A 26,437-nucleotide genomic window follows, 5' to 3' on the forward strand; every position below is an offset into this window, starting at 1 on the left:
GATGGCCAGTTGGTGCAGGGATGAGGGCAGGCTGCACTGGGGGAGACAGCAGGGGAAGTGGGTGCTAGGAGGGGGGCCTGCGCAAGCCCCGCCGCCGGCTGCCCTCCAGACTTCCAGGAAGCTTCGTGCGGCTCCAGCAGCTGAGTTCTCATCAGCCCGAGGGTCCCCAGGAAGGGGCAGGCGGGCCGATTTACGCGGGTCCCTTACATCACGTGCCCGTCAGGGACGGGGGTGGGGTGGGGTGGGGGGAGAGGCTATTCTCTCACAAGCAGGGGCAACAGAGGGGCCAGGTAGGATTAGCACGGGGTGGTGAGGGATACAGAGGAAAAGGGTGGCCGGGAAAGGCCCTGCTGGGTGGCCCTCACTCAAGCTGCGGGGAGGCCTCTTCCTCCATCCTGACAGCTCACCTACCAGCTGCCCAAGGGCTCCCCTCTTACTATGCTACAAGGAAGTGAGAATAAAATTACTCCTTTTATTTCCAGAAAATGTAGGGGTGGGGAAGCAACATGATAAAAATTAAGATCAGGTCCCTATGGATTCCTCCAGCCTCTGGGGGAGCAAGCAACCGGCAGGGGGGTGGGGGTGCTGTTTTCTTAGTGGAAGGCCTCAGAAGGGTGCAGGTTGCCATGGCAACCTGCCGGTGGCTCTAGCTGCTCATCCCTCCTGGCTGGCCAGAGCTGGGGGGACTAGGTTTCCCCAAAAGGCCTTTCCCTGAATCTAAGTCGTGATTAGTGGGTTAGATTTTCAAACGTGGCTTCTCGGGTCCGGCGGCTGCCCTGCCCTGTGCTGCCGCCAGCAGGCTCCCCTCTCCCTCCCCTCTCACGCTCCCCCCCCTTTCCTCTCCATTTCCCCTTCCTTCCACCCTCATCAGATCCCCCCACTCCCCTGCTCTTCGGGGTTGCCTCCTTTGGAGATGCCCCCTGATCACTCCCTGCCTCCACTGTTCAGCCCACTGGGTCCTGGGAAGGGGGCCTGGCAAGGGGCAGTGGTAAAAGGCAGATTGTCACAGGGCCCAGGCCCTTGCCAGTCCCCACCAGAACACATCCTGTGGGAAAAGATTTTTTAAAAAACCAAAAACACTAAGAATAAAGACACGAGAGTAGACAGAGACAGACGGACAGCACGTCCAGACCGGCAGCCCCGATACGAGGACGGGCTGGGCCAAGCGCCAGCTCCTGGAGCCTGCAGGGCCCAACGGTGCTCGGGCCAGGTGGCCCTGGACTGGCGGGGACTGGCCAGCAGGGTCACAGCCGATGTGGAGGTGACGGGGCTGATGGTTCCAGACGCTCAGGCCTCCCAACCAGGACAAACGTCTGAACTGGACAAGGGGGGCTGTGGGGCGGAGCCCACAGGCTGGCTGCTCCGCCCACCCCTCATCCCCTGCTGCCTCTGCAGAGCCCACCTGAGGGACCACCCCCTGGTCCCAAGGCTCTAGGCTCTGGAGTTGGGAAAGATGCTGAAATAAAGCCTGGAAGAGGCTCCCTGGGCCAGAGAGGTCTGGCAGTGGGGGGCCAAGGAGGCCCCTCTCTCTGGGCTCCGGGGCCTGGACATCTGCAGGGAGGCCCAGTGGGAGGGCAATCCGGGCCTTTCTAGATGCCTGGGCTGCCTGGAGCGCAGGAGAGTGGAACCAGGCCCGGGGGCCCGGGAGCTGCCTTCCCAGGCTAGCACCCTGCCCCACAGACCCCAAGAGAAAGAGTGGGGGAGCGCGAGGCCTGCCCGGGCTGCAGGGAGGGAGCTGCGAGCCAGCGTGTGGGCCCCTGGTCCCCTCCACCCTCTGGGGGCGGGCGCACTGCTCGTGGTGCCCGGCTCTGCTCCTTGCGGGAGGCGAGTAAGAAGCAGGAAGCGGAGGGCCGCGCCAAACCGGGGCAGGGCCCCAAGTTCAGTGTGGAGGGAGAAAGGAGAGGGGAGAGGAAGACCAAAGACAGGCTCTGGGAGCCTCGCGGATGCCCCCCGGAACAAAATCCCGCCCCTCCCTTTGGCCGTCACCCCCACCTGCTCCCCCTTCCCCGTGGGTGCCCTGAGAGATGCAGCTTCATTTGTGGAGGTAGGCGTCCAGCCACAGCTCCCCCGACTTCTTCAGCGACCTGTGGAGACAGGGGTGGGGTCGGTCAGGGGCCGGCCAGCCCGAGAGGGCGGCCTGGGAAGGCCCCATGGGGGACGGAGGGCAGGTCCACTTCCGGCCCCATGCAAGGAGCCCGAGACACTGCCCGGCCCTTTGTGACCCAGGCTTAGGAGCAAGGAGGGTGCCCAGGACGGGGGTCCTGGGCCAGGATGGTGGGGTCTCCAGCCTGGCCCTTCCACGTGGTCTCTACCCCCTCCACCACGGTGGGACCCGGGTCCCTGCTGGAGGCTGGGCCTCTGCAGCCTCCACCGGCCTCATGGGGTCCTGGCCGCCGGGGACCCACCGGCCCCATACCTGATGATGTCCTGCAGGGCCTGCATCAGCGGCTTCTCCTGGTACTCGATGCCGTGCTTGGCACACAGTGACTTCACCAGCGGGGCAATCTTGTAGAAGTTGTGCCGGGGCATCGTGGGGAAGAGGCTGGGAAGAGCGGGGCAGAGTGTGGGGATGCCCGGGGCCACCACCTCCTCGCACAGCCCAGATGGAGGCTGGCAGGGGTCACGGGGTGGGCCACGGCCAGGGCGAGGGTCCCACGTGCCTGTGTGGCTGGTGTGTGTGAGAAGGGGGTGGGGCGACGTTGGTGAGTAGATGTGTTTGTGCTTCAGGGAGGTGGAGACTGGATGACCAGAGACAAAATGTCATGCTTTTCAGAAAAGGAGAGACAAGCAATGGATGGGAGATGAAAGGAGGAGGTAGAGGAAAGAGGGAGAGGTACAGCGACAGGAGGTGAGACGAGGACGGGGCAGAGGTGTGTCAGGGAAGGCGGGTGGGCAGTTCTCTGCTAGCAACCCAGCTGGGTCTTGGTTTCCCCATCAATGACGTGGCATCAATAGCCCCTACCCTGCCAGCCTTGCACAACCAAGTGAGGTGCCCGTGAAAGCACCCTGCACCTGGAAGGCTCCTGCCAAATGTGCCAGAAGACCCGGCCCTGGGGCACCAACCCGTCTAAAGAGATGGCGCAAGCGGGGGCGCTCATTTGGCCTCAGTGGAGCTGGCTGTGGAGCCATGCTCTAGAGCTGGGCAGGGACCTTGGCAGGGCAGACAGGTGGCGCCAGGCAAGGGGCTGGTGGCCAGTCCCCCCAGTAGGGTGCCCCTCCCCACGGCCCCGCCCGGGCCCGCCCTCACTGGTGCTCGATCTGGAAGTTAAGGTGCCCGCTGAACCAGTCGTTGAAGAAGGACTGCTCCACGTTGCAGGTGGCGGCCAGCTGCAGAGGGAAGGGACCCGTCAGCCTCCGCCTTGCCCAGGGGAGCAAGCCCCCATGTCACACCGACCCGTCTGGCATCCTCGTCCCGCCCACACTCCCCTCTTTCGGGCGCAGCCCTGTGGCTACCGGCGGGACGACCCTGGCGACCAGCTCCGGTGGCCTCACCTGGCTGCTGAACCAGTCACGGTAAGGCTCGTTGTCGATCTCCATGACGATGTGGTTCATCTGTGTGACCCACACAAACCAGTGGCTCTCCAGGAACCTGGAAGAGAGTGCGTGGCTCGGTGCCGGATTCTCAGGCGGCATCCCCGGGGCTCTCCACGGGGCACAGACCACGGCCGGGACAGAGCCGCCTTCCCAGCCCTCCCAGGGCAAGTGCAGAGCCTGAGCTGCCGAAGCTGCTGAAGGGCCAGAGCAGGAAGTGGAAACACGAGGCCTTCCTGTGTGTGGCCCTCACGTCCAAGCCAGCACTCCTGAGGACCCAGGGATGGACAAGGAAAGCCCAGGCACCTGATGAAGTTGAGGAAAAGGAGGGCTCCCAGGACACCAAAGAAAGGGATGTAGGTGACGAAGAAGCGGGTGTAGTAGCTGACGGCCCAGGCCAGGTCCTGCGGGGAGAAAGGAGATCAGACGTGGCACTGCCCTGTGTGCGCTGGCACACGTGCTTGACTGCAGCCGTGTACACACAGTCTCCGGGAAGTTGGCCCAGGCCCCCGGGGGACGCCACGCCTGTCAACACCTCCGCCTGCTCAGGGCTTGAAGACTGCCTGCATTTCTAGGGAAATGCTGTTTCAGCAGCTGGAAGGGGGCTGTGCGCTGTCACAGGAGAACCAGGGATGGGCACGGCCGAAGGGGCAGCCCGAGTCGGAGCCGGGGGGCTGGCAGCCCTGGTACGGGCCCAGGGGGCTTCTGAAGGTACACATAAAACCCCACACGCAGCCTTTGACACTTGACAGGACGAAGAGATGTTCCTTCGGCCCCGTCCCTCCTCACTGGCATCAGGGAGCTCCTTCCTCGCCTCGCGCCCCAGCACGATGGCATGGATGGCCGAGGCTGGCAACACCCTCCGTCCCTGACCACAGGGCCCTCCCAACAACCTTGGACACTGTGGGCCCCTGCCCACACCTGGCTCTCCCCCTGCCTCACTCACTTTTCCTTCTCTTCTCAGCTTTCTGCTTCCAGACCCTCACTGGGCCAGCTGTCTCCAGGTTCCTGAGACTGAGCGTCCTCTTCTCACTTCCTGGGCAAGCGCCCCCACCCTGGCTGCCCCCACTGCCCCACCCTCCACCACAGGAAGTCCTCCCCTCCGCCTCCCGCATCTACACGTCTCAGCTGAACCACAGCAGTAGTCTCCAGTAGTCCCCCACTTTCCCTTGAGTACCTTCTTGATACCATGCAGATCCCACCGGGACACCCCAGAGCTCTGCGGGGCCTGGCCCCAGCCTGCCTCCCCCACGCCATCAGGAGCCTCTCTCGCCTCTAGCTGTCTAACCCAGCTCGTGCCTACCGCAGGGCCTTTGCATGGACTTTCCTCTGCCAGAAGGGCGCATCACCGGGCCTCTGCGTGACTGGCTCCTTCCTGGTATGCTGACCTCAGTTGCATGCCACCTCCTCAGGGACGCCTTCCCTGATCACCTGGCCTCAACTAGCTCCTGGTGCTTCTTCAGGATATGAGACGATCTGATTTCCACCGGATCCCTACCTGCTGCATTCTTACTTTACGTAGTGGTTTCTCACCTGGCGCCTAGAATGCCAGCTCCATGGCAGGAGAGTCTTGCTCTAGTCCCTGCTGTGCCCGAGTTGGCCATGTGGCAGGTGCTCCATCATCCGCCTGTCCTGCCAGCTCCTCACCCTAGAGGCTTCTCCATCCCAGCTGCCACAGCGCCAGCTCAGCCCTCCGCAGCTCTGGCCGAGACGGCTGCTGCAGCTGGACAAACCTGCTCGCTTCTGCTGCCCAGAGAGCCTCGGCAGGGAAGTGGACTTCAGAGCCAGGCTGCACCCGTACAGATTCCCCCTCCACCTCTGATCTTGTGTAACTGCAGGTGACTTACTCCGCTGTGCCTGTTTCCCCCTTTGCTCACAGGGAAGAGCCTCCCACTGAGGAGGTTCTCCGTGGGCTGAGCAGGCTTTGCAATAAGCGTAGCCCCACAAGCACGAGCCAGGAGACCCCAATCCCTCCAGAGCTCCTTCCAACATGCCATCTCCAAGGCCATCGCTGGCCATCCTTCGCCGCTGGGTACAGGATAAAATCCAGCACGGGACAGGCACAGGCCTTCCCACATCTGGCACGCTCTGCAGCTGGTCTCCCGACCCATGTGGCCCCGGGAACGGGCCGTGCTCTCTCCCAGGTCTGCATCTGTGTCCTGGCTGCCTCATCGACCTGGGGCTCCTCCCCTCCTCTGTTCAGCAAAATCCACCCTCCCACCTGAGCTCCGCACCCGTTCACCGAATGCCTTCTCTGTGTCGGGCCAGAGTTAGGTGCTGGGAGCAACAGGAGTCAAGGAGGAGGTCAGGCCTAAAAGAGTGATTTCAACGCTGCATGGAAGGCAACAGAGAGGGCTATGGGGGTGCTGGGTGTGAGTGTGGGGTGCTGCCATGACCCGGGGATTTAGGAAAAGCCTCTCTCCAGAGGTGGTGCCCCTGGGGTCAGCCGGCCAGGAAGGATATTTGCAGAAGGAGTGCTGCGCATAAGAGCCCGTCAGGGAAGGCAGCAGCACGTGCTGGAGCAGGCGAGGGGGCAGGGGCTAGAGATTCACACCCATATGCTCCAGCGCAAGCGTCCAAGGTAGGGCAGGAGACAAGGCCGCGGAGTGAGACCGAGGCCAGGCCACGGCTGACTAAGGAGCTTGACCTTTATCTTGCGGCAGCGGAGGCCACTGAAGAGCTTTAAATGACGGAAGAACATGTTCAGATTTGTATCTTCCAACAGATCGCTGCCAACTGGAGATGGGCGAGATTAGGACGTTATTAGGAAATCAGACCAGAGCCACGCTGAGGAACCTGGGCTGGCCTCCGACTGCAGCCTGGTGACCCGGGGTAGGGGGGCCGTCGGCGGAGTAGGAGAGGAGGAGGGGGAGCAGCTCGGGAGGGACTGGGTCAGGGAAAGCCTGAAGGGCCGGCAAGACCCAGGGATCCAGGGGGGCAGCCTCGAGGTGAGGGCAGCAAAGCTGACAAGTTCTGCCTCTTTTTTCATCACACTCTTTTAAAGTTGTGCATGTGGGTATAGCAGCAGGTACACTTACATCTAATGGAGTGGATGCTTGCTTTTTCTTTCTTTTTTTTTTTCCTCCACTTATTCACTTTTGTGTAGGGAGTGATCCATGATCCACATGATTCTAATGGATCCTCGGTCTCAGGGGAGGGCGGTGAAGCTGCCTGAGCTCAGGCTGTTGCAGACAGGGGTGGGAGGAGAGCCAGAAGAGGCAGGGATTCGGAAGCCCAAGGAGTCGAGTTTCAAGGGAGAGTGGTCAGGGATACAATCGGTTGCAGCAAATTTCCAGGAAGGTGAGGCCTGGCAAGCTTCTCCTGGGGATGGGCATGGCCACTGGGCACTTTCCCAGAACGACGAACCCTCTAGGAAACCTTCCTTGAAGCTCTTAGAATGGCACAAGCCCTAGCCTCTAGGCCAGGGTTTCTCCGTCTTGGCCTTATGGATGTCCGGGCCAGATCATCCTTTGCGCCATATTTAGCAGCATGCCTGGCTTCCGCCCACTGGAGGCAAGGTCTCCAGACACCGCCAAAGCCCCGGGGGGCAGGTGCGCCCAAGCCACGACCGCACTCTCTGAGCTCACCGTACCCCCAAGTCAGAAAATCCCCGACATGGCATGTCCCCACCCCTTGGCTGCCCTTTCGTAGCCTGAGCCCCAGGCGGGAGGCCTGCCCCGCCCACCGGAACCCTCCTCCCCAGGCAGCCTGGTGAGGGCAGAGCCAGCTCCCTACTGCCAGATGGGTCCCCCGAAAGCCCGACTGGGAGGACCCCAAAAGGCCCAAGGGGCCTTATCAAATTTCCCTAGTACTGCCATCTGATCCTTTTTCAGAACCATAGTCTGATTTCCTTTCCTGCTTGTTCCTATTTATTGCTTTCTTCCTTGGGGCACAAGTACAGTAAAAACGATTAAACATTTAGGTCCACTCTGCCATGAAAGCTGACAGCAGGGCTCCTGACCTTTTCAGCTGGGGCTCCTCCCGGGGCCCGGGCGAGCCCGTGTGGAGACAGCATTACGACAGGGGCAGATCTGGGTTCAAGTTCCGGCCACCCGACTGGCCCAGAAACTCCGGGTCAGTCCTTCCCTCCCTCCAGCCCTCACCTGCCTCGTTGGTTAAAGGCGTAATGCAGGTGAACCATTTCTGGAACACAGCAGGCGCTGCCAAAATGTTTGCTTTTGAGGAAAAGGGACGTCCTAGAAGGTGAGCACACACTGGCTCACCAGGACAGACAGGCAGAGACTTCCGGAGGCCCCCTCCTCCCCAGCCACCCCACCTGCCCCTGAAGGCCCAGGCGAGGCCCTTTCAGCTGCCACCAGACAAGGCCCCCTTTGTCTAGATGTCAATGACAGAATGTCAGTTGAAGTACTTGGAAGCCCTTCAAGTGCTTATACAAATATGAGGCGTTGTTACTGGAAAGAGAGGGAGGTTGCTGTGTGGGTTCTAGTCCCCAGGCCACCACCTGGGTGTCACCTAAGGCAAGCCTCAAACTTCAGAGCCTCCATGCCTGCTGCGCCTAGCTGACTGTCCACTCATCCGTCCCTGTCCTAGGGAACCCCACTCGGCTGCAACAAGGCTCTCCTGTCTCGAGTGCCCGATTCAGCGTAGCTTAATCACCCTGGGCCCACTGTCCTCTGTCACGGAACCATAGCGGCCAACTACATAAATCCAAGGATGCCCTCCTTGGGCTCCTTCTCTCTGGAAGCAGAACCAGGAGGCTCCCCTAAACCCGTTTTCTCAGCCATGGCCTGGCTACCCCCCGTTTCCTACCAGATTCAGTGGGACCCAGTCCACCAGGTCTCAGAGGCCACACGGGTATGGGGTGGGCTGCCTTTGGCCCTCATCTCAGGAACTGTCTGATGGGGCAATGGCTGCCCCTGGGGAACCCGTGTGTGTGTGGGGGGGGCTTCAGGACCAGTGTGCCGTGGCCTTCTGGCTCCTGGCAGCCTCACTGGGAGCCCCTTCCTGAGCTACCCTGGGAAGATGCCTGGGACCCCCCTGCCCCAGGCCCCCATGGAGGCACACAGGGACCCTGCCCACCAGTCACCTCCTCCCCACGCCCTCTGAGCCAGGTGTAGCCCGTGCTCACCACCCAGTCTTTGCGGACGATCATGGTCATGATGATCTGGTACTGGAAATAGATGGGGATGAGCAGCGGCGGCCCAACTGCAGGAGAGAGGGCAGGGGTGCTCAGCGCGGTCCCAGGACACAAAAGGTCATGGGCAGAGGGGCCAGGGCCTGGGGGCCTAAGGGGGGGAGCAGGGAGCCTTTCCCACCACCAGAGCCCAAGAGGGTGGTGTGCAGGCAGCGGCCCCACCCTGTGCCCTACACCCCGCCCCAGGGGCTGCTGCCTGTGACCTTGAGCGAGACTCTGCCCCTGTGTCCCCATCTGTGACTTGGAGTAGGAGGCATGGACCATGGCTGCCATGGCCCCTCCTTCTCCCACAAGGACCCTCCCAGAGTATCAGCTGCTTCCCCTTGGGGGAGCAGCCTCCTTTTGGAGATTAGCCATGTGAGCTTTGGCATGTCCCTTCTCTGGGTCCAGGGTCAGAAAAAGGTATCAGGTGGGAGGGGGGTTGGGCTGAGGGCAGGGTCCTGAGCCTGGGTTTGGGTGCCAGAGGGGGTTGCCCCGAGCACTCACTCAGGAAGAAGTACTCGTGCTGGTGGTTGTAGGGCAGGTATTTCAGCTTCTTCTTGCCGTACTGAGGAGAGAGGGGACAGCCTGAGCCCCCAGCACCCCCAGGTCCCAACCTCCCCGATCCCACTCCGCAGCCCAGGGCAGCTTTGGTCTCCTTCCCGGTCCCACCAAGGCCCCTCCAGCCCCCCAGCCGCCTTCTCCCTTGGCTAAGGGTGGCCAGTACCCACCTGACCACGCCTGGCCTCATTCAGCCTCCACAACCCCGTGATGCAGGCGCCTTTATTTGAGGCTGATGACGTCACTGCCAGAGCCGCATGAGAAGTGGCCCAATAAGCCAGCTCAGAGCCCACGTGACAAGCACCCACTAAATGTTTGTTGAGTGAATGCACAACAGACCTGCTGGGACACAGCACCCGGCAGGAGCTCCCGGGGCCGTCTCCACCCCTTCGGGAGTCACCCGGGGAGCAGAGCCCACAGCGGCCAGGGGAGCCTAAGGTGAAGGCCCAGGAATTGCTAACAGCCACCAGGGAGCTTCCTTGTAACTTCCAAAAGCTAGTCATGCTTCCTCAGGTGGCCGCTTCACCCTTGGGAGCCTGTGGTGGAGGAGGCTGCAGCGCCCGCCTAGGGTGCCACACCCCTGGGGTGCTTGGGGCTCCTCACTGTCTAAAGGCCCCTTCAGTTCCACGGTCCAGCCCCTGGGGGCCATGTTCAGAGCCCACGGGCCGAAGCACCACTGGAGACGATCCCTTGTTCTGCGCAGTTCATTCCCCGAGATCATGGCCACTGGCACAAAGACTGAAGGCCAGGGCTGAGGCTGGCTCTGGAGCAGCCTGCGCCAGGGAGGCCTCGGAGGGAGCCGCTGACGATTTCCCAGTGGAGGGAGGGTTGGGAGAGGCCGGCACCCCCCGAAATGGTCAGTGTGAGCAGAGACCAGCGACCTGGGCTTCCGGTGGGCCTGGTCCCCAGAGCAGGCCCCTGGGTGCTGCTCTAACCTTCTGGAAGGCAGGGAGCAGGTCCGCAGGCCCAGCCTTTGTCCATAGGCTTCTCAGGTCCTAGACGGGAGCCCCTGCCCACCACATCTCTGCCCCACAGAGTCCCCATGGGGGGACTTAGGGTACCCAAACTGGAGCAAGGTACTAGGAGAGTCTGAAGCTGCAGTTGTGCAGCAAACACACTGTTATTTATGATTTACGGTGGCCTTTGGGGGGGGCGATCGAGGTTATGGGGGCTGGAGCAACCCCAGCTGCACCCTGCCAGGGAGCACCATAGACTGAGCCCCAGGAGCTGGCAGGAGTCCCCAGTCCCCGGGGGTGGCGCAGGCCCCTGTATTGGGGTCAAAGGCCGCAGGTTCCCAGCCTCTGGGAGGCAGGGGCTCAGGACTGGGGAACCCATTTATCTGAGCCAATCGCTTCACCTCCCACCACATGGCTGTTCTGGTAAACCGAGGCACCTCCCATCCTGATGACCTCAGCTGGAGGCACCTGCAAAGTTGTCGGGGTGTGAATGACCACAGGAGTCTCCTCTGCAAGTCGGAAAGCACCCCCGTTCCTCACGCCCACAGCTCTTTGCCATACCTAGCTGTGCAGGTAACGGGCAGAAGGCAGTGATGCGGGGAGGGGCTTTAGAAGTACCACGCTAGGACCAAGAGGCCCGGAGTCAACAAACACAGTTGCCCAGTGCCTGGCAGGTGGTGGCCCCGGGCAGGCTCCCATGGGACACAGAAGCCCTGCTCTGGGGCCAGCCATCTGGGGTTTGAATGGCGGTGCTGCCGTTTTCCAGTTGTGACCTCCAGCCAGTTATTTCACCCTGCTCAGCCTCAGCTGTTCATCCATAAAATGGGGGTGATGGCAGCTCCCAGCCCACGGGCTGGGCGAGGACTAGTGGTGTCCAGCACGTCCAGTGCTCAGCAAGAGTCAGCCACCCTCCCCACCGAGGGGCTGCAGGGCCTGGAGGCAGGGAACAGGACACCCTAAGACCCCTCTCCTCCAGGGGAGTCCTGATGACACACAGGCAGAAATCCCAGGAGGGAGGGCCAGGGAAGAGGAGAGGCGGGGAGACAGGGGGTGTTTTCTCCTAGCAGGGCTGCGGGTGAGGCTGCTGGTGGCTCGCCAAGGCCCAACTCCAGGAATGCAACAGTGGCCCACACAGCGCTCGCCTTGGGCAGGGACAGCGCAATCCCGAGCTGACAGCAGGGAGGGGAGTGCCTCTGTCCCGATGGCCTGGCTGCTTGGAGGCCCGCAGAGCCTTCGCCGCGGCTAGCTGACCTTCCTGTGGTTGGCCACTCCCCAGACCACACAGCCAGGCTTGGACTGGGCAGAGGGGGTGCCAAGGGCACGAGGAGGGGACCTTTCGGCTTTGGAACAAAATGTCCAAGGAATGACAAGGGCCTCCCTTGTCTGCCCAGGGTAGGGGGATGGGAGCTACTGCAAAGCCAAGTCCCTGCCTCTGGGAACCTGCAGATTCACATGGAAAGAAAGGAGCAAGACCCGACAGAGCCAGGCGTGGCGAGAACGGAAGGATCCCAACGGCAAGGCTGTTCCAAGGGGGAACTAGTCACTTTTGCCTGTTCACGAATGGCTCGCCGAAGCAGGGCCCAGGAGAGAAAGGCCCCGTGGGAGGATGACATCACAGGCAGGCAGGTGAAACACTCACGGCTTCTAAGAACCCATGTGCAGGGAAGTGGATGTGGCTCAACTGATAGAGCGTCCACCTACCATATAGGAGGTCCAGAGTTTGAACCCAGGGCCTCCTGGTCCATGTGATGAGCTGACCCATGTGCAGTACTGCCTTACGCAAAGAGTGCCATGCCACACAGGGGTGCTCCCTGCATAGGGGAGCCCCATGCGAAAGGAGTGCACCCCTCAAGGAGAGCCACCCATGCAAAAAGTGTAGCCCGCCCAGGAGTGGCACCGCACACATGGAGAGCTGACGCAGCAAGATGACACAACCAAAAAGAGACACAGATTCCTGGAGCTGTCGACGAGAATCCAAGCAGACACAGAAGAAAACCGGCAAATGATCACAAAGGAGCAGACAATGGGGGGGTGGGAGGTGGGGGGAGAAATTAAAAAAAAAAAAAAGAGCCCATGTGCAGTGCTGAAGGGGTCATGGCCTCACGGTTTCCCACTCAATGATAAAAAATTAAAAGCTGGACCTTATATTGTACATATGTGACCACAATTTAAATAGAAGACTGTCACGGGTATCCTTGCCACTTAACTCTGCTCTGGAAGCTTCTAGTCAATGTAATAAAACCCAAACCAGAAATAAGAGTGCAACTATTAGAAAGGAAGACTTGCTTTGCATTATTTTCAAGGATATGATTGTCTACCTAGGAAACACAAAATAATCAACTGAAAAACAACTAGCATCACAAAGACGCTTAAGTGGAAACCAGTTGGACATGAGGTGATTAGCCAAGTATCAACAGCTTTCCTGAATACTGGTGAAACCCCATAACGACTTAACAATGGCAAAAATATAAACACTCTAGGATAAAATTTAAAAAGATACATCCATGAGACATAGAAAGAAAAGTAAAGAACCTTTTCAAGGGAGACTTGAGTAAATGGAGAAAGAAGCCTTGGTCCTGGATGGAAAGGCCAAATAGAAAAACTGCAAATTCCTTCTGGGGGGGGGGAAAGCCCATTGTAAGCCTCCAACGTGTTAATTCATTGCCAAGAACTGGATGTGGCACCTGAGTCACCCAAACAGTGGCCTGGAGAGAAGACAGAGCCCCCACCAGACCCTGGGGTTCAGGAGCGCTCACTCTACCATCCAGAAGAAAAGCAGTGCAGCAAGGAAGGGACAATGTGACCCAGAAGGGGTGCTCGGAACACTGGCTGACTCAGGAAAGCATGAAGGCTGAACATCATCTTAGACGGAATCCTGAAATACAGCCTATTTGGAAAAAGCCAAAACATTCAAAAGTAAAACCGTAAGAAACAGAAAATAACATGTATGAAGAACTTCCGAAACGTGAGGGAGATGAAAAGAATCTCCAGGGGCTAAATACAAATATATTTTGCTACACTAAAACCAAAAGCCCTCCAGGAAGTCATAATCAAGATGGACCAGGAAAAGCGCTTTACTGCGGGGAACTCCCGCTTCCATCCTGACGTGCTGAGCAGCCCGTTGGAGCTGACTGGCCACCCCGGTTTATCCATCCAGCCTGGGAGACAAGAACACCGACAGCCTTGCTGGGACGATGGGATGGTGGCTCAAGACCCCCAGGCCTGGCCGTCCGTGGCTGTGCGGGTGGCCCTGGCATGGGAACATGCCATCAGACCTATTGTCACCTCAGTGGAGAGACCCAAGTCCCCCAAGGGCATCACGTTCGCGTCAGAGCACAAGGTTCAAGGAGGAATCCGGGAAACAACCAGCCTTCACCCCTGTCGCCCCCCACACATCTCCCCAAGAGCGAGGGCAAGAGGATTATTTCTAGGGAATGCTGGGAGGATTTCCATGGTCTTTCAATAGTTACTGGCAACTGGATCACTAGGTCCCTGCGACCTCCAGCGACCCTTCACCCAAAAGCTGGGCACTGGAGAAGTGTCCACGGTGAGGGGATATCAGAAGAGGTTTCACCTGCCACAATGCAGAGAGGGGAGAGAAGCCTCTGCCAGCAGAGCTGCGAGACCTGGTTTTGTGGTTAGAGACCCGGAGGACATCTGTTTGTGCAGCAAAACCCTCTACAACAGGAAGCCGGCAAAGAGGCCTTTGTCTTCACTTACCAGCAGGCAACAAGTGAATCAGTTCTACTATCTCCACGTCTCTAATCAAAGCTGGCGAAAGGGTTTCCTAGGAGTGCAAAGGGTCCACTGTGGCAGAAAAGAAAATCCCTGTCCAGCCAGGAAGACTCGATGCTTCCAAATTACAGCACTTTGGCTAATTTCCACTGAATCGGCTGTGCCTCAGAAAACCCATGTTTCCGCTCAGCTATTCTCTTGGGAGGAAATGAAACAGGAGAGAGGGGGTTAACGATTAGGTTCATGTGTCAAGTTGGCCAGGGGATGGTGCCCAGCAGTCTGGTCAAGCAAGCACTGACCTGACTGTTACTTTGAGAACAGTTCATGGATTTAAATGATGGGTAAGTGGATTGCATCGATGGCTGGTAAGTCCCAATCAACTAAGGACACTGCCTTCAACAATGAGACCTCTTGGCTAATCAGTTGAAGGCCTTAAAGGGAGAACTGATGATTTCAGCAGCCAGAAGGAAGAATTCCCACTCCTACTCCAGCTAGCCAGCTTCTCCTGGGGAATTCGTCAGAAACCTTCATCGGAGCTGCCAGCTTGCAGCCTGCCCTATGGAATCTGGATTTGCCCATCTCCAGGGTCTCATGAGCCAACTCTTACAATACCCCCTTCCCCCAAAACACACACATTTATATCTCCCGTGGGTTCTGCTTCCTTGGAGAATCCTGACTAATACAGGGGGTGAGGGACATGCCAGAATTGGGAGAGTAGGCTCTTCTCTCTCTGTTCTAAATCTTGGGCCCAACAACATTGGGAATACAACTTGATTAAAGATGACCCCTCCCCCCCTTTTTTTGGAGATATCAGAACTGGGGATTGAACCCAGGACGTGGTATATGAGAAGCTGGAACTCAACTACTGAGCCACATTGGCTTCCCTGAGCTGGTTTTCTTGTTTGTTTTGCTTGGTCTTTTTTTTTTTTTTCAGAAGGCACCAGGACCTCCTTGTGGGAGGCAGGTGCTCAACCCCTTGAGCCACATCCACTCCCCAAGATGCCACCATTTACTGAGGATTAATTCCTCACCGATGCTTCCGGAGTCTCTCCCCCTTACATGGCACTGTGAGTCTTAAAAGATTCACCTAAAAGCACCAAGAATCTTCTAAACTTTGATTTACAAAACTGATATTTCCAAAAAGCAACACATATGTAAAGTTTTTCTTTTTGGTAAAGTGAACCCTAATAGTCTTTCTTACTTAGAGGCTTACTTTGCAAAACAAGTGTTAAATGCAGACATCCATTAAATGCATTAGGGGTGCTTCTACTAAAACAAAACGTAAGAGTGTGAGGGGATGAAAAACTTCTGGTAATGGACAGTGGTGATAGTTGCACAGCAAAGTGAATATAATAAATACTATTGAATTGTACACCTCAGAATAATTAAAACAGCCAATTTTAGGTAGCATATATATGTCACCACAATAAAGCTTTAAGAAACAAGAAACTTAGGAATTAGTGACAGACCCAGTGGTTAGGGCGTCCGTCTACCACATGGAAGGTCCACAGTTCAAACCCCGGGCCTCCTTGACCCGTGTGGAGCTGGCCCATGCGCAGTGCTGATGCGCGCAAGGAGTGCCGTGCCACGCAGGGGTGTCCCTGCGTAGGGCAGCCCCATGAGCAATGAGTGCACCCTGTAAGGAGAGCTGCCCAGCACTAAAGAAAGTACAGCCTGCCCAAGAATGGCACCGCACACACGGAGAGCTGACACAACAAGATGACGCAACAAAAAGAAACACAAATTCCCCTGCCGCTGACAACAGAAGTGGACAAAGAAGAACACGCAGCAAATAGACACAGAGAACAGACAACTGGGGTGGGAGGGGGGAAGGGGAGAGAAATAAAAAAAATAAATCTTTAAAAAAAAATTTTTGCCTTTTTTGTAAAATAGTGTAGATGACATTTGGGTATAGAAACAACAGGACACTGTACTGTCCCCAAAAAGGACGAGGCCAATCCACATGTGCATGCATGGAAAGGGGTCCATATCTGGTGAGATAGCAAGTTGCAGGACAGAATGCAGAATTTAAAATTTTTGTTTTTAAAAAACAGATGTATGCGTGGTATAGACACAGAGAAAATATCCGGAGGGATGGAAAGCACCTAGTTAAGAGCTGATACCCTCAGGGGCTTGAGGTATGGGGTAGGAGAGGGAGGTGGAGATTTTTTATTCTGTGCACCTCTGTACTGTTTATATGCTTACAACAAGTATGTTCTACGTTTATAATAAAAATGAACGAATATAACCAGACTGGCCGCAAAATTCTGTGACTCTGAACACGCCCCTCGTCTTCTCAACTCTTTGTGAAGCGGGTTGGACTAGACCATGCAGACGTTCCTCCCAGGGCAGAAAACCTTGACTCCCAAATAACTGCCTTAAAATGAACCGGCCACCTGGGGCCCAAGCCTGTGCCCTGGAACGTCCCTTCCTGCTCAGCTGGAAACAGATTTTTCTCTCCTCTGGGAACAAACAAACCAGGAAATGCCCCTCCCTGCCCTGGGGAGGGCGAGAGGCACCTCGTGTGCAGGTTAGGGAGGTGCTTTCGCTGTTTCCCTCACAGACACCGGCTCCGGCTGCAGTTTTTCAGGGCAGGGAGGGAAGGTGTTCACGGAGCACCAGAGGTGCACATGTCTGCTTGAACTGCCACCCCCCAGGGTCCCCCTGCTGCTCCCCGCTCAGGCCGAACACTTCCAACCCGCTTGGCTCCCTTCCTCGTACCTCAACGGGCTGCCGCTCGCCCAGGACAAACACATGCAGCATGTTCACGTCCGGATCCTTGCGGAAGATGTTGGGCTTGGCGTGGTGCTGGAAGTGGCGATGGTTCCACCAGTTGGCGGAGGCGCCCTGGGGGAGAGGGCATCGGAGGTGAGCGGGGCAGCCGTCCTGGGGACCCGAGCTTGCCTGCGACGAGCCACTTCCCAGCACCTCCCACACTCAGGGCCGGTTTCCCCATTAGGCACAGTGCCTCGGGTCCCCAAGAGTCCAGAGTGCCAGCCAGCCCTGGAGCCGGCCCGCTGGGTGGGGTCAGGCACTCTGTCCCGCTAGGCCCCAGTGTCCTCAACTGTCAAATGGTGATGGCACTGGGAGGTGGAGGGCTTAATAAACAGTCGCCACCATGAGCAGGTAAGAGCTTTCCTGGCTCTAACATCTTGATACAAAATGATGATTCCATGAGATGTGAAGCATAACATGGGTTTTTATTTGAAGGCCACATATTTCTGCCTCACTGGCTCATGCTCTTGACATATTTTGCTGAGGCAGGTCCCTCAACAAAGTTGCCCAGTGATGGCACATAGAAGAAAAAGACTTTCCTGACCCTTAGCATTAGGGCTATACCGGTGACTGTTGCTGGATCGATTCTTTGGCTAAGGGTCTGGCCGGTTACAACAAGGCCTATTTGATAGGGCAAACATTTTACCTGGCGGATGGTTTTGGCACAAACACGGTGCCTGAAAAAAACCTACCTTTGGAGCATGGATGGGGACAGCCATGAACAGCTCTGACCTCTGCAATGACTATAAGTAGACAAGTCTTAAAACCCATCCAGGCAAAAAAAAAAAAAAAAAGCCTGGGAAGAAAATTAAATCCTGAGTCATGAAATGAAATTGTCACTGGACATTTGCGTGGGGGACAGATGCATATTATCTGCACCAAAGCACTCAAGGGTACTAACAACTGATTTAGGGTTGGTGATAAATGGAATTCATCATGCAGGGCTCATTATATCAAAGTTAAGATGGGTGCTATGTCATTGACAGTTTTATTACTTGGTGTGCTGTATGTTAATGAAATTAGAAATAGTTACCAAAAAAAAAAAAATTGTCAGTGAAAGCTTAGAGGACTGAGGAATCAGGTGACACATTAGAGTTTCTGGCTAAAACAAAATTCCTGTGAAGAATCAGGTGGGACTTCATCAAAATTAAAAACTTTTGTGCATCAAAAGTCATTACCCAGAAAGTGAAAAGACAACCTGCAGAATGGGAGGAAATAGTTGGAAACCATATTATCTGGTAAGAATTTAATATTCAGAAGATATGAAAAATCCTGCAACTCAACAACAGAAAGACAAACGACCCACTTAAAATACGGACAAAGGACCTTGTATAAATACTTCTCCAAGGAAGATACGCAAACGGCCAAAAAGCACATCATTAGCCATTTGGGAAATGCAAATCAAAACCACAATGAGCTACCACTGCATACCCACTAGGGTGGCTATTACTAAAAAAAATGGAAAATAACAAATGTTGGCAAGGAAGTAAAGAAATAGGAACCCCTGTGCATTATTATTGGGAATATAAATGTAAAATGGTGCAACGGCCATGGCAATCAGTTTGGTGGTTCCTCAGAGACAGAATTACCATATGATCCGGCAATCCCACTGCCAGGTAAATAAACCCCAGAGAATTGAAAGTATGGACTCAAACAGATATTTGTCCACCAATGTTCACAGTGGCATTTTTCACAATAGCCAAAAGGGGGAAGCAACCCAAGTGTCCATCGACAGACCAGAAAAATAAAATGTGGTATATACATACAGCGGACTATTACTCAGTCGTAAAAAGGAAGTTCTGATGCGTGCTACAGCATGGGTGAAACCTGAAGACCAGGTTGAGTGAAAAAGCCAGACACAAGGAAGCGGCTGTGGCTCAGTCAGTTGGGCTCCCGCCTACCATACGGGAGGCCCTGGGTTCATATCCCGGGGCCTCCTTGTGAAGGCAGGCTCGCCTGCACGCTGCGGAGAGCCGCTGGCCGGGGCACTATGGTGTTCCACTGGCCTGCGAGCGCCGTGGAGAGCCAACTCAGCGGGGTGACGCAACACAAAGGGAGACAAGCAAAAACACAGAAGAGCGCACAGCGAATGGACACAGAGAGCAAGGGTGTGGAGGAGGAATTAAAAAAAAAAAAAAGCCAGACACAAATGGGCAATAGTGTATGATTTCAATGACATGAAATAATTAGAATATGCAAATCTATAGGGACAGAAAGTAGATTATAGTTTACTAGGGCCAGGGTGAGAGAAAATGGGGAGCTAATGCTTAATGGGTACAGTTTGTTTGGGGTGATGGAAAGGTTTGGTAACGGATGGTGGTGACAGTAGCACAACATTGGGAATGTCATTAATACTGCTGTATTGTATATTTGAAAGTGGTCAAAATGGGAAATTTTATGTTACCAAAAGAATTTTTTTTAAGTTAAATGGAAAACCTTTGGCACACAGACGTTGAGGGGCAAGTCGTGTTCCAAATAAGCGTGATATTTAGACTACACCAACCAAAACAGGTTTGCTGAATGAATAAATGGAGGGAAGAAAGATGTGTTGGCCACGTGAAGCTAGAGCGGGTGAAGCCGGGCAGGTGCAGCGGGGCAGCCACGGCTCTCCCTGCGCTTGTGATTGGAGGCAACGATGAAATGGTTTCCTTTCTGCCGTCTCCCCGCCCGTGACTCCCGTCCGCACTTCTTCTGCTCAGTGAAGCTCTACTCATCCTTCAAGAACAGCTCCTTCCTGGGCCGCAAGCCTGCCTGCCCTGGAGCATGACCCAGCACGCGTGTTCTTAGAAGGCCACGCCGACGCTGCCTACTCTGTGCCAGCTACGGCACGAGCGCCCTGGATCAGGTGGTGATGAGCCAAGAGATAAATCCCTTGCCTGGGGGAGCGTCCTAGTGAGTCACACACCAGGACTGAGGGAAGGTAAAGCGAAGAGAGGGAGCTGGTGGAGCTGGAGAAGCAAGGGGGGCCCTGAGTGGCTGGGGGTCAGCCTGCAGGCTGGGCAGTTGCCAGGGGCACAGCCAGCAGCGCTGAGCCCAGCCACATTGGAGCCTGAGGCAAAGGAAAAATGTGCATCCTGATTTTAATGGCAACAAACCCATCAGAAATATTTTCAAAACCTACTTCCTTGCTCATCTTGCTTCCAATGGAGAGACCTTGCTGGGTTGGACACTTTCTCTTGAACAAATGACAGTCTTAGAAAAGTCTTAACTAACTTAAACTGAAGTAAAATGATAATAAAGTCTGACTTATTATAAATAGAATACTTAGAATAATGGGAGTTTTAATACAAAGACTTTTAAACTTGCAAAATGTTTCACCTACTTCCATGTTCTGGAGGACAAAACAAATCAACCATTTAAAAAATACAGACAAACATGGATATAAGGGGTGTATATTTGTCATTTTGCCTCTGGTTCCAAGGTGGCCCGGCTCAGCCCTGGTCTTTATTGAACATTTGGGTATTTTGTTCGTTGTGGACTTTTGCAGTAATGTTGATTTTCAAAAGCATTGCTCTGAAATGTTAACTTGATTACTGAGTTTTTGGGGGGTACCCTTAAATTTTGCAGCCTGGGCGAGAGTACCTCACTTGCCTCGCCCTAGTCCCAGCCTTGGTGGCTGGGGAGGAGGCTGCAAAAGGGCCAGGGAATGCCATCTTCCGCAGGCAGTCTAGATGGCACCAGCCTCACTGTTTGCATGTTATCCTAAGTGCAGTGCTTAAAGGGTTTTAAGCAGAGGCGTGACTGCTTGGAGCTGTCTTGGTTAAAGAGCACCCTGTGGAAGACACGGCCACCAGGAGAGACATGGTCGAAAGGACAAGAGAAAGTCAGGAGGCAAGGAGATCTCACGGGACGCCCTGCAGCATCACCGGCTGGCCGAAGACGCCCCAGGCGCTCTGCTCACTGTCAGGACCAGCTTGTGCCAGGGCAGTGGTGTTGGCAGGGAGCCTGGGCCCTTTGGATGCCCGGGGCTGCTGCTCAGCCACGCTATGGGCCTGGCTCAAGCACACAGCACGGAGGACAGTTTGTAGGGTTTGGCAAGCTAGGGGTGGCCTCCACCTCCCCGGCCTCCTCTCGTCCCTGGAGCCTGAGTGCCCTCTTTTTCCTGCCATTCCAGAGGTCTGATTCCACAGGCTAACATTCCACGTGCAGACCAGTGCTCTGTCCTGGCCTTGACTTCCCTCTGATGCAAGAGCTGTGCTTGGGGACCAGGGACCACGGGGCAGGAGCGGCCCGGGCCCAGCCCAGAATCTGGAAGCAGGACACAGGCTGTCTTTGTTAAGAGCGTGGGGATACCATAGTCAAGAGAAAAGCGTTACTCTCCGATCCTGAAGCCGGTCCTAGCCAACAGAAGAGAGTATAAAACGAAACAAAGCACACTACTATGTGGCCCCCTCTTCTTCCCCCACAAAATTCTGGAAAGAAACCGGGTTCTCAGACCACTCAGGCCCAGGGCCAGGCAAACTGCTTGCCGAGGAACTGGAACTGGCAATTCATCCCCCAGCAGACCAGAGCTGGCCGGCCAAAGCGCATACACCCGGGGCGTGAGTTGAAGCAGACACAGCTCTCCCCAAGCCGGGGCTGGGGTGGGGGCTGTGGAAGCCTTTAGGACCCAGCTTTTCTTAGGAAGCAGCTAGAAGCTGCTGGGAGTAGGGCTGGAGTGGGGTCTGCCTATGTTTCAGAGGGAGAGTTGGCAAGCACTGTATTTCCCAAATTAAGGAGATAACACCCATCAGAGCAGCACAAGGTCACTGGCCAAGTCCAGCTGGTTCTTCGACAAACTTGCTAAGCTGTAACACTTCTGTAGTTACACCTCGTCTGTAGGATGGTGAGAACAGAACTACCTCACCTTCTGCGTTTTACACAGCTTCAGTCGACTAACTCAGTTGATCATTGTATTACTTGCTGCTCCTTATCCAAGGACTTACATAATAACAGCTCTACTTTCCATATCCCACATACTCCCCAAATGTATTTGAGATGGCTTATGAAAAAGGACTCCTAGAGAACAGAAGGATTAAAAGATAAAAGCTTAAATGTAAGAGGGGAGAGGATAAATACACCAAAAACGTAGACTAAGGGTAGCTCTGTTCCAAATTTTGCTTTGAGCTTCCTGGAATCCAAGGAAGAAATGAAGAACATGATGGATTAAATAGCTCGTCACCCAGTGAGAAGCAGCATACCAGTTCAAGAGACGCTGCTTCTTTACTGGCCCCAACCTCAGAGGTGGACTAGATGTGTTCTTAGAGCATACACAGCATAATAACAAACCATATAATGACCAACTGAGCCAAGAGAGGAAAAGAGACCTGCTGCTTATAGTTAGTGAAGCCAGGTTAGCTGTGTGGTTCTGAGCTGATAGAGACAGAGCTGAGGAAGTCAGAGGAATGGAGGCTCAAGCACGTCCAGCATGACACATCCTGGGAGAATGCATTTCTTCAAGGCAGCCCTGCCTGCCCATCTTGCAGCCTCAGATCAGTGACCTGAGCTCCTCATCTCAGGGTCAAGTGACAGGGCGCTGCCCCAGCCTCTAACCAAGGGGATGCCCGGGGCCGCTGGCATTTACCTTCAAGTGGCCAATGATGAACTTGTGGATAAGGTGATTCCACGTGGATTTCTTGTGGACAGACAGGTGGCCATAATCATGTTGCAGCCATCCAGCTTGGGACTGGGGAAGAGAGGGCCACACATCCCATCACAGCACCAGCAAATAAGCACCAGGCCCCTGCAAGTTGGGGAGGGGCAGGGACAGGGGCTCTGGTGACAGGTGAAGGTGTCGGGCCTCACCTGAGAGGTAGCAAGGACAAAGGCCGTGATAAGAGTTGGAATCCAGCCATTGCCAAAGTAAAAAAGGATGAACCACGCCAAGCCCTCCAGGACAAGGATGTGGGCCAGGTAGAGGAGGAAGAACAGGTGGTTGGTCTTGAACAGGTTCATGTCCTCAGCCGTCTTCCTCAGGGCCCGGAAGTCCTCGGTGATCTGAGACTGTCAGGCAAGAGCCCAGGGAGGGGAGTCAGGCTCGCTCGAGAAGGCAGCGAGGGCTTGGGCAGGAGGGGACGAAGTCACAGACCTAAACCCAGTACGAGGCCAGCCACCGCAGTGCTACCCACAGCTGGCACTTGCTGTGTCCCCCGTGTGACTGGCACAGCCCTGAGGACTGTGGCTATTTGTCCATGGCTCGTTAAGTAGCAGAAGGAGGACCGGACTCAAAAGCATGCGATTTTTTCACTCCACTCTACTGGCCCACTTGCTCAGGGTAGTCTACCAGGCCTTGAGGGGTGTGGGTGGGGGAGACACACAGTAGTCTAGAACAAAGTCCTCTTTAATGCCAAGAGTTCAAAGGAAGGCAAAAGAGAACCCGATGGGCACTGGGCAGGGGAGCCAGGGGACAGAGGCGGAGTCAAGAATGGTCCTAGGAAAACGATGGCATGGCTGGGGACAAAGAAGAAAGGTGGGAAGCAGGGTGGAGATGAGAGGGCCAGAGGCATCCACCGGGACAGAGCCAGGGTGCTCTGGAGGGTAGTTTTGGCGGCGGGTGGGTGGAGGAAGACAGATTTGGGAAACTGGGTGAGGAGGTGTGAAGAATCAGGAATGGCTAGTAGCCCCCACTGAGAAGCAAAGGGCAGGAAGAAGGACGGGAGATGGAGCCGGGCAAGGAGGCGGCGGGATGGGACCCAGAGGAGGCTGGGAGAGGCCAACTCCAACTCTCTCCTGGCAGGAAAGGTGGAAGGACGGGCAGAGATGCAAGGGTCCCGGGGGCAGGGAAGGCCAGCCTCCAAGGCCACTGGAATGGCCTGGACCTCCTTGGGGAAGCCAGGTACAGAGATGCGGAGGCTGGGAATGTGGGACTGGGTCAGGGGGGGCGCCCTAGCTGTCAGCAAGAGGCGCGAGGGCTCCGTGGGGTCACGTTGCTCTCCGCCCTGCTGGAAACAGCTAGAAGCAGGCTTCTGGGGAGGCTGGAAAGTGAGAAGGCTGAGGGCCAGCCAGAGTGACCACAACGAGACCAGCATCTCTGGGGAAAGGAGAGGTGGGAATGGAGCCAGCAGAGAGGGGGGCGCCACGAGCCGGGCGGTGAGCAGCGGCTCCCCCAGGACTGGCCAAGGCTCCCGGGTCCTGGGGCACCGGGACCCCCTGCCCCCGCCCAGCCCCGCCCGACTCACGTTCTTGCCGCGGTCCTGGCCGGACTCCTCCGGGGCCAGCTCGCCAATCAGCAGGGGCTTCAAGAACTTGCGCACGAAATCAAGGTTGGGGTGGAAGGCGCGGAAGGCATCCTGCGGGGCCGAGGGGCAGGGGGTGAGGCCGGGACCCCGACCTCCACCTGTACCTCCCCCCCCAACCCCCCCACCCAGGAGAAGACCTGAGGTGATTAAGAGCCCAGGGCAGAATATGCAACAAAGAATATAAAATTATGTTCAAATCATTTCTGAAAACAACCCGGGAGAAGCTAAACCATTATTGGGTGTTAAACTAGTGGAATTACACCTTCCCTAACCTTCATGACTTTCCAAGCTTTCTCTAACCTTGATGGACGGCTTTAAAAATTATATATATATATAAAAAAAAAAAAGTTATACATTTTTATAACTTTTCTGATTATAAAGTAGCAATGTGCTTATTTTGGCACAGAAGAATACAGAGGAAAATGACATCACACAGTATCCTATCACCCATAAGGCACCACTGCTAATACTTGAGCATATGCCTTTGTATTTTTTTAAAGGAGGTACAAGGTTGAACACAGAACTCCATACATGGGAAACAGGCCTTCAAGCACTGAGCTGTATCCACGCCCCTCCTTTACTTTTTTTCCTCTGCCCATTATATATAGTATATAAGTGATCTCATAATAACAAATATAGCATCTAATAGAGACATGAGCTGGCACCAGGGCCCCTGAGGTGAAGGCGTATGATGATGCTTATTTATCCTGCATCAAATCAAGTCTGGAGACATTATAAGGACAGAGGGACAAATCAAATGACATGAGAATCTAAGAAAAATCAAAGTTATGGGGAAAAAAGAGGAGGGAGGGCTCACTGTAGATTAAAGGAGACTGAAAAAGACACAGAAAAAGATAAAACAAACACAATGTTGGAACCTTGAAAGACTCCTGCTTGGAGGGGGAAAAGCAGCTATTCAAGACATTTTGGGGTTGAATTTTTGAATATGGATTTGATGACATTATGGAATTACCAACGATAATCTTAAATGAAACAATGGTGTGATAATGTTAGAGAACGTCCTTATTTGTAGGAGATGATGCTGAAGAATTAGGGTTGTGGTAGCACGCTGGTGCAACGTATTTCCAGCTGGTTCAGCAGAAGAAAACAGCTTATATGTAAAGAGGGAGAAAGCAAATGTGGTGAAATCTTAAAAGATTAGTCAATCCAGGTTGAGGATAGACAGACGTTCATGTTCTCTTTCAACTTTTCATGTTTGGAAAATTTCAAACTCTAAAAAATTCGGGGGAAAAGCAGGGAGGAGAAAATGCTGACAACTCAGAAATTTTCACTTCTCTCCAAAGTATCTCCCAACAGTAACTGCTGCTCTCCTTCCCTTGCCTTACCACATTCCTGGCCTCTACCTCCTTTTGCCTGGTTCTATTTGGGTCTAGAACAAAGCAACACTTTGAACGAAGGGAAATGAGGCCCAGGGCTTTTTAAAAAAATGTAGGTGCCCTCCCCTAGATGAGCAAAAAGGGACGGTAACAGGGGTCAGATCATACTGTCAAACATATAAGTGGTATTCCCAGGGCCGGGACAGGCAGGTCGGAAGTCCAGGTTCCTGGCCCCGCTCCGGGGAAGCCACCCCCACCTCAGCCTCAGCCTCCTCTGCAAAGCCAGGACCCTCCCAGCTCTGAGGTTTGAAGGCTCTGGAAAAGCGTCCTAATTCAGGGCCCAGCCCTGGGCCCCAAAAAGCCCGTCCGTTGGTCCTCCTCCCAGCAGACGAGGGCGCTTGAGCGAGGAGCCAGAAGTCCCTGGGAAGGCAGCCATTTCCCGAGGAATCTGACAATGAAACGATGACGCTCCTCTTTTCAATGAAAGGAAAAGTGCAGTAGCAGGCAAGTGCACTCATCTCCCCGCCAGCCCCCCCACCTTCTTAGTTTCAGGTCCAAGGAGCAGACAGACCCCTGCCCTCTGGAGGGCGCTCTGTAGTCAACAGGGCTGTGGGGTTTCTCACCTCCAGGCCAGGGAGAAGAACTGTGGCCACGCTCAGAGCCCGACTTTACAAATGAAGAAACTGAAGCTCAGGACCCCGTGGTCCCTTGCTCCAAACGGCAGGAGTGAATCCAGGCGAGCCTGACTGGAGGACTGCTCTTTCCCAAGCCACACACGCCTCCTGCCCTGCTAGAAAACCAGGCAATCTGTGGGGGAAGTGCTTTGTGGTGGCGGGTCTGGCAGCTTTGAGGCTCCGAGGAGGCCAGGTGCGAACTATCCTTGAACACACCAGGCTCGCTCCCACCCCAGGGCCTTTGCACGGCTCTTTCTTCTGCCTGGAACTCTGCTTCCGTATTACCCCACAGCCACTTCCCTTTGGTTCTTTGTCTCGGAGTCTACTCAGAGGCTTTTCCCAACCATCCCATCGGAAATAGCCCTCTGCCAACCCCAGGCTTTCTCTGGGACGTTACCCTGTGTTATCTTCTCCATAGCAGTTACCACAGTCTCAAACCGTATCATGTACGTACTTCCTTATTGTCTGTCACTCCTGCTAGGATTTACGCTCCGTGAGGGAAGGGCCACATTTGTTT

The 26,437-nt window shown here is 55.2% G+C and overlaps 1 protein-coding gene across 3 annotated transcripts in view; it reads right to left on the reverse strand.

Moving 5' to 3' along the window:
* Positions 1-452: 452 nt before the first annotated feature.
* FADS2 (fatty acid desaturase 2) overlaps positions 453-26,437 on the reverse strand; it is a 32,353-nt gene continuing 6,368 nt past the window's right edge. For 2 of the 3 annotated variants that reach the window (XM_004483043.5, XM_023585918.2), the window contains exons 2-12: positions 23,850-23,960; positions 22,477-22,674; positions 22,256-22,357; positions 16,639-16,764; positions 9,173-9,233; positions 8,621-8,697; positions 3,838-3,935; positions 3,493-3,589; positions 3,248-3,327; positions 2,417-2,542; positions 453-2,084 (exon numbers count right to left, since the gene is read on the reverse strand). In XM_004483043.5, coding sequence (XP_004483100.1) covers positions 2,033-2,084; positions 2,417-2,542; positions 3,248-3,327; positions 3,493-3,589; positions 3,838-3,935; positions 8,621-8,697; positions 9,173-9,233; positions 16,639-16,764; positions 22,256-22,357; positions 22,477-22,674; positions 23,850-23,960 — 1,128 coding nt within the window. In that variant the 3' untranslated portion in view covers positions 453-2,032. The remainder of the gene's footprint in view (positions 2,085-2,416; positions 2,543-3,247; positions 3,328-3,492; positions 3,590-3,837; positions 3,936-8,620; positions 8,698-9,172; positions 9,234-16,638; positions 16,765-22,255; positions 22,358-22,476; positions 22,675-23,849; positions 23,961-26,437) is intronic. The other variant, XM_058305351.2, reaches the window with a different exon arrangement.

The sequence above is a fragment of the Dasypus novemcinctus genome, chromosome 10, assembly GCF_030445035.2.
Source record: "Dasypus novemcinctus isolate mDasNov1 chromosome 10, mDasNov1.1.hap2, whole genome shotgun sequence".
NCBI classification, from domain to species: Eukaryota; Metazoa; Chordata; class Mammalia; order Cingulata; family Dasypodidae; genus Dasypus; species Dasypus novemcinctus.